The sequence below is a fragment of the Alosa pseudoharengus genome, unplaced genomic scaffold, assembly GCF_046254945.1.
Source record: "Alosa pseudoharengus isolate Yale_2024_CS ecotype anadromous, Long Island Sound unplaced genomic scaffold, YU_APseudo_1.1 YU_APseudo_1.1_scf_19, whole genome shotgun sequence".
NCBI lineage: Eukaryota > Metazoa > Chordata > Actinopteri > Clupeiformes > Clupeidae > Alosa > Alosa pseudoharengus.
Genome location: NW_027468657.1, coordinates 29155159 through 29162407, shown reverse-complemented (window position 1 = coordinate 29162407; position 7249 = coordinate 29155159). Strand labels below are relative to the sequence as shown.

Genomic DNA, 7249 nt, shown 5'->3' with positions numbered 1-7249 from the left:
AGTATGAGGAAGCTGATTGTCTTCTCCAGGGTTGGGAGTTACCTTAAATAATGCTAGAGCAACTCGAATAAACACAAGAGTTACCCATCATTTCTCTCTGAACAGAAGCTGAGCTAGGTAAGAATTGCAATGGAATCGTTTCGTGTGATGTTGATGTCATTCATTCTTTTCACTTGGGCTGCAAGGTCAAATGAATTGAGGACATTTTGTGCTATCTGGCATGGCTAGCTATTATTTTTCCCGGAACTGAGGGATGCAAACTGAAGTGCTTTGCCACACATTTGCTTTTCCAAAAACGCTTTTTAGGTTATTATATGTTATCGAAACGAACGTGTCCTGTGTTGCCTAACGTAATGGGCTTTGAGGCTGTTGTATTGGTTCCTATAAGAGTTGGATAAGCTCTTAATGCCCCTGCGACACAGTTTAGCCTCTAGGTCTGTGATTTCGTAGATTAGGTTAAATGTGTTTTCTAGTGTAATTCTAGAAGGTAATGCTCATTGAAATTAAGCGCATTGTGCCGTGTGCTGTGAACTCGTAGCCCGAGTTGTTCATAAATGTTTTTATTTATTTATTTATTTTTATATTCTAACACAGGCTTTATCAATTGGATCCAACTGCCAGCTCTACACTCAAGCCTCCATCTTAATCAGGAAGGATACCTTGTACCCTAAGTCTCCGTTCACCATGATGCAAATCAGCAGCGACCCTTGCAACAAGCACTCCCTCCTCAACGTGATGAACCGTTTCATGGCCGCAGCCAACAACATGGACGAGACCATCATGGTGCCAAGCCTGCTTAGGGACGTGCCGTTGGAGGAGCAGGAGAGTAAAGAGCCCGTCAATCACAACAATAACGAACCGGCTATACCGAGTAAACAAAGGGACATGTACGAACATTATCTTCTGCTCAAGTCTATCAAAAATGATATGGAGTGGGGCCTGCTGAAACGAGAGATGAGCAGCGGTGCCAGCTTCCTGGAAATGGCAGTCAAGCAGGAGGAGCACCAGGAGAAGAGCGGCGTGCCACCCGAGGATGGCTCTGATCTTGAGGGCGAGTTTCACTTCCATCTAAGGGGACTGTTCGGAGTCTTGTCCAAGCTCACAGTGCAGGCAGACCACCTCACGAATCGTTACAAGAGGGAGATTGGGGGTGGAAGCCTCATGAGATAGAAATGGGAGTTACATGTCGGAACACTGCTCCTAGGAGCACATTTTTGAAAGGGGAGCGGAATGGGCTGTAACCTCAGCACAACTACAGGGTGTCTAGATTCCTGTGCTACCATTTTGATAGGCCACGGCTCATCAAAATGACTAACTTGTGACTTCCTTTTCTTTTCTGCTACAGCCTGAGCTGTGGTTCAGTAATGTGCTCCCATGCAGCCACACACTGCCAACAGTGTTTAAACGGTAAACCATTCTTGATCTAACCTCTGCCCATGTAGCTTGCTCTGTAATGGCCACGTGACTCAGAAATAAAGGTGCTGTTATGTAAGATCAGGAGACCCCCATGTAACTTTTTTTAAAAGTTGATTTTATCATAGCCTACTATTAAACTTGATAGTCTGTGCCATCAACAGGCGCCTGCATCAACTTGCTGCATTTCCAGCACCCTGTATTGTGCACTCAGGATTCTACATGTTGACCCAATCTTTGTGTTTGAGTGTATGTGCCACTCTTGGGGGGAGGTGGTGAGGGAGAAGGGGATTGGGGTGATGGACCCACATCCAGGTCCGGACTGTTTTGACTATAGGAGACATTGAATGCTGGCAATTCTGTACCTCCTTTGTAATGGCTTGTCCTTTTGGCCCATTAAATGTTTTTCTGTTTGGCCCCTTGTTACTCTGATGCACTCCTGATGTCATACAGTGTGCCTTGGTTTCTTGTATCCCAGTTCTGTTCAGCTGTGTAAGATTTTACATGTGACTTGATGTATCACTTTACGCCGATACGCTCTCCATATGTCATGGTATTGTAAAACCACTAATTTTTATGTCTGTCCGAAAATATTTCAAAAGAATTTTATATTGAACTGTAATGCAGTACAACTGTTGAATAAAGCATTAAAACACACCTCTGACTCTGGATTCTTTCTCTTGACAGTTGTGGATCTCCTATGCTGCTTTTGTAGAACGTAGTTCTTAGATTTGATTTTTTATGTGGTGGAACGCCTGAGACTCTTGGCACATTACATTACTTGATGTGCGATGGGTAAACCATAAGTGCATTGCAGTTGGTTAGCAACCCAAACCTTGGTTGAGTTTTCATTGGTTCATCCAATACTATGATACTCTTGTGTTTGACACCATATGAGGGTGTCTTTACCTCTAACCAAAGCGGAGTGTGCTCAGGCCATTTGGGCTTTGGTCAGAGAGGTGCTTGAAAAAGCCAGAATTCTGCTGGTCTGGACTCAAATGATTTGTCACTTCAGTCATGCTGCAGACCAAGACATTTGTATCTAAGGCCATTTACATCTTAACTAATCTTTTGATGGCCTGTTGTAGTTGCAGTTGTAGTTGCAGATAATGCTGCCTTATACGGAAGGGGGCTGCTGCTGTGACCCAGGTTGATTATGATTAGAGATGCACCGATCGGCTGGTGACCGGAATCGGCCGATTTTCACGTGATCGGCCATTACTGGCGACCGGCCGGTCAGTCTGAGACATGCCGATTTTATGCCGGTCAAATGCACTCGTGCGCCGCAATTGTAACAACACCCAGCTGAGTTTGCAAAGTTTGAAGAAGCTAGCAACCAACACTCAGGGCTGGTGTAGGGCTACAAAGAAAGCGCTACTGAGTTTTTCTATGCAGCAAACGCTGTGCTTTGCCATTGGCCTACTGCGTGGAATTTACTAAGCTGTCACTTTAGGCTACGTAAACATCGCTCATCACCGCCCGTCACTGCCGCTGCATGACCACAGCTGAACCACAAGCGCTGCTGAACGGAGATAACCGATTGCGACATTAAAAAATAATGCAAGTTTAGCGATCATAGGCTACATAATAAGATGTCAACAAGCAGAGACATACAGTAGCCCTATAGTAGTTCTACTCCACTTAAAAAAGAAATACTCTAACTATTTACTGCACGTAGACTAGGGCTATGCCTTAAAATACCCTAGTCTAACAGATTGAGAAGTGGATGTCGTGAAAGTGAACAAACGATAGCCTATTAGAAAGGCAAACAAACGTTAAAGTTGCTTTTGACATAGTAGCCTACAATGAAGAAAATTGATGCTCTGAATACTGAATCAGCCGTCTCTGAAAGTTTATAGCCTAATTGATGCATTTAACCGGAATTTGGATTTCATTTTTCACCGCAAAACAGACGTGCACTGTTTTCATATATGGTGGAGCACCTAATCGCTATTAGCACTTCTCCCTGTGTTTGCGTGATAGCCTAGGCTACTACCACTTTTCCCTCGCCCTCCCATAAATTCATCAATGAATATGAAAATATGTTACATGGTAGCATGTTCAAATGTAGGCCTATCATGAAAATTGTTCTTATATCTTTAGTTGGATATTGGATGTGAGAAGAATAAAATAATTTGTATCCATATCCATAATTTGATACTGCAGCTGAAGTTAGACTTGAAGAAGAATCTGTCTGCTCACGGTTCCATTTTTTTAACAGCCATTTCATTATTGATAAGTTGATTACATGTCTATATTAACATGTTCTATCAAAGAAAAGATAGAAAATAACTATTTGTGTGTGTGCTGTAAAATGGTTAGAAGAAATGAAATCGGAATGGCCAAAATCGGTATCGGCAGGTCAAACTATGAAAAATCGGAAATCGGTATCGGCCCAGAAAATTGCAATCGGTGCATCTCTAATTAAGATTCATCTTTTTACTACCCTTACTATGTACAAGTAGGAGAGAAGTATAAAAGCCTTTAGCTTGGACCGTTAAGTGTTTGTCACCTCATGGTGTCCCACAAATATATATTGTTTCTTAGATACACAAAGCTCAAAATTATCTCTCTTTCTGTATACATTTTCCTCGGCAACAGTCCCAAAATCAATAGCCAATTGGAAATGAGCATTTTTTTTAGCACTCTAATGGGTTGCACAGTGATTGCAGACAGAAAGAGCCATGGATATCTGCACGACTGTGAGACGTTGGTGTAAACCGAGATGTCAAATGCAGCCATCATAACCAACTAAGCCATAATGTAGCCTATATAAAGCCACATACCCGTGGTGGACAGTGCTACCCATGACTCAATGAAAGTGTTGAATGAGTGCAATCAAAGGCAGAATGCTATAGTCAGACCCTCGGCTGCCCACTCAAGTGAACTAGGTCACCCTCATCTGTGCGCTAACTGGGCCAGCCGGCCACTAGAAGCCTATCTGAATGGACACAAATGAAATAAAAAAATAATGGGATTCACCAGGGCATCTGTTGTGCACACACAGGCTTACGGAGAAGAAGGGGAGTGGGAGATGTAAACCCACTCTAAATCTAACGCAAATCCCCCAAATTAAATTTAAGTGGAGATTAGGGTTTGTATCCATCATATTTTGTTATGCATGTCGTGCTTGTGTGTCTTCTGTATAATAAACATGGCGGCGAGGCAGTCCAGAACGTGGTGAGTTCTAAGGGACATGAGAGATGCAAGTCACGTTGAGTGAGAGTGAACGCTGCTGTGAATCTTCCATAAGTGTGTGTGGAGCCAGGGGCACTGTCCACGTTGCACACGACACGGACTCCGGTCTCCTTGAAGGACATCCAACTTGGCTCCCACAGTGGTGTGAAAACGAAGTTGCAAAAGGCAAATGCAAGACTGAGTCAGGGTCATGCGGTCATGCATCAACTGGTGAGTTAAGGGCTCAGATGGAGGGGAAAAGATAAGTAGTGAAACAAGTTTAATGTTTCTGCACCAAACCTTAATTAAACATTAGTGGAAGGGAGTAAACTTCCTCTAAGACCTCTATCAGTAGACTGACATGCTCTCTAATTATGTTGTGAACACATAAACAAAAGACTCTGTGACGTACATCGAGTGGAGTTAAACAGTGGCATCAGTAAATATACCAGGACTTGCACAGTTTTGGTACAGTAGTCAGCCCATGCCGGTGAGCATGCAGACACTGCGTGATCGGTATGATGAGACTTGGCACTGCTCTCCAGACTTCAAGCGTATCTCAGCTGCCCTTGTCATGCCCACTTGCCATGTCGACATTTATTGCTCGGTGTTGCCCAACAGCCATAAAGCTGGCATCTGGCACAGTAGACATTATGACAGTTGCCTTCACCATCAGACATCAGATATGACCCCACAGAGGCCAAGTTTTCTCTTGTGTAAAAGGGCATCTGAAATATACAGCATGCTCGGGTATCAGCCAGACACAGATATATTGTCTTGACTTTGCTGTCATTTTATTTTAACATGTATATTTTTAACTTTTTCCCAATAAATAAAATTGGACAATAAATATATATCAAATTCATAAAAGCAAAAGTTTAACCAATGGACAGGTATTTTATATTCTAGGTACATTTTTGTTAATATTTTATTAAGTTTAAGTCATGATTTGTTATAATCAGCTTCATTCTAAATTCAAAAGCACCGGGCTATCTTAATTTAGTTTGATTTAATTTAGAGACATGAAAAGTACATGCATGTGCTGATCGTAAGACAAAATTATTCTTTTCAACGTCTTCACCGACATTGTAAACAACTTCCATCTCCTCGATGCATTCCAAAGATCTAAACATGTTTGCTGGGCCTGTGCTCCTACTGTAATGGCCAGTGCCTGACTGAGGTTAGTGACGCTTGAAGAGGCCACCCTATTACGCAACATCAGCTGGTTTGATGCCTCTGCTCACACCATGTCTCACAAAGGGCTGCCTTGTGTGGAGTAATCAGGGTCAGGACGCCGCCACAGCAGCAGCAGTAGCAGCAGTTCGCTACCATGCAGCATCTCCAGAAGGAGACATATGTGAAGGCCACTCGCTCGCCACAGCCTCCCTGTTCTTCAAGGGGGGAGGGAGTGGAGGTTGGGTGTGGTGTGGTGTGTGTGTGTGTGGGGGGGGGGGGGGGCGAAGGTGTCATGGATCTTCAGCAGAATCAGTTAAGCTTCACTTGAAACTGCACAGATATGTCAACTGTAACAGGACTTGTGAGTTGGCAGGGTGGCGTTAGTTGCCACATAAAGTTGTATCATTTTATTGCTATCACTGTTCTAAACTCAAAATCTGAGTTTTATGGGAGAGGAGATGCTGTGCTGGTAAAACTGTTGGTTTAAATATTGTCCTTGATCTCAACACTTCCCCCTGAACTAATCATCTGAGCGCTTTTTTGTAGGGGAAAGATCAGCACTCTGGGCAGTGTTGGAGACTAGTGAACAACACCTAGTTGAACTTCATTTTGCAGACTTTTTGGCATTTTTCGTGTCGTTAAAACCACTACAAACGGTTTGGCATCATATGTTTCTCTAGTCCTTTGACCAGGCCCTCCATCGTTTTGCTTTACTGTGAATGTATGCCCTGTTGACAAGGTACCGGTCAGGTAGACACCACCACACACTTGACTTTTGTGTACTGCAAAAAAGGGTGGTCATTGATCAGTGCTCAGACAATAATGTATTAATGCATGAACCTATCTTAGCCTGAGGATGATTAACCGTGGCCATACTTCAGCAAATACGTCACTCACTAGCTCCACCGACCAAACGTATGTTTTTACTTATGAGTTATGCAAGCCAAGAGTAAATACACCCTCTACTCTCTCTAATGCAACACCATCAAACAAATCAAAAAAGATATACAGAATGAATCTTACTTTTTGGTTTAGGTGATCAGTGAACAAGTAGGCATTGTTGCCTTTAATCACATTTCACATCACATGTAGTTTGCAAAGTAGTTTTTAAAATTAATCTAACCAAATGTCTCTGTAGGATAGCTTTGCGGTAATTCACCTTCCAGTGAGAAGAAATTGGTAGTTTGTTAAGCTATGCTTTTAAAGTAGCTTCCTCAACTCTGGCTGTGGGTTACTATTTAACTGGGGTGATGTTTTTGATCTTGAGCTCACTATTGATAAAAGACAAAACCAGTATGCTCTAGTCTAGATAGTGTGAGGAATGCATTCTTTAAGGTTTGTTTTCCAGTGGTCAAAAACAAAAACACTCTCAGTTTTGGAGGGCAGCGGTGCCGTTCACCCCCTCAGGATAAATCTTTTGTCTGGCCACAGCTGTGAAGACTGGAACATGGTGTTCCTCATTTCTGCAGATGGCTATACCACC

At 42.9% G+C, this 7249-nt stretch overlaps 1 protein-coding gene across 1 annotated transcript; it reads left to right on the top strand.

The window, feature by feature from the left end:
* On the top strand, window positions 1–2070 carry mid1ip1l (MID1 interacting protein 1, like). The gene is made up of 2 exons (XM_076292223.1): window positions 1–117; window positions 595–2070. Exon 2 carries the CDS (start codon window positions 685–687, stop codon window positions 1168–1170), a length of 486 nt encoding a protein of 161 aa, XP_076148338.1. The 5' UTR covers window positions 1–117; window positions 595–684; the 3' UTR covers window positions 1171–2070.
* Window positions 2071–7249: the final 5179 nt, after the last annotated feature.

Excerpts from the sequence above, each read along its gene's own strand:
- mid1ip1l (XM_076292223.1), top strand. The coding sequence starts at position 685 with ATGATGCAAATCAGCAGCGACCCTTGCAACAAGCACTCCCTCCTCAAC.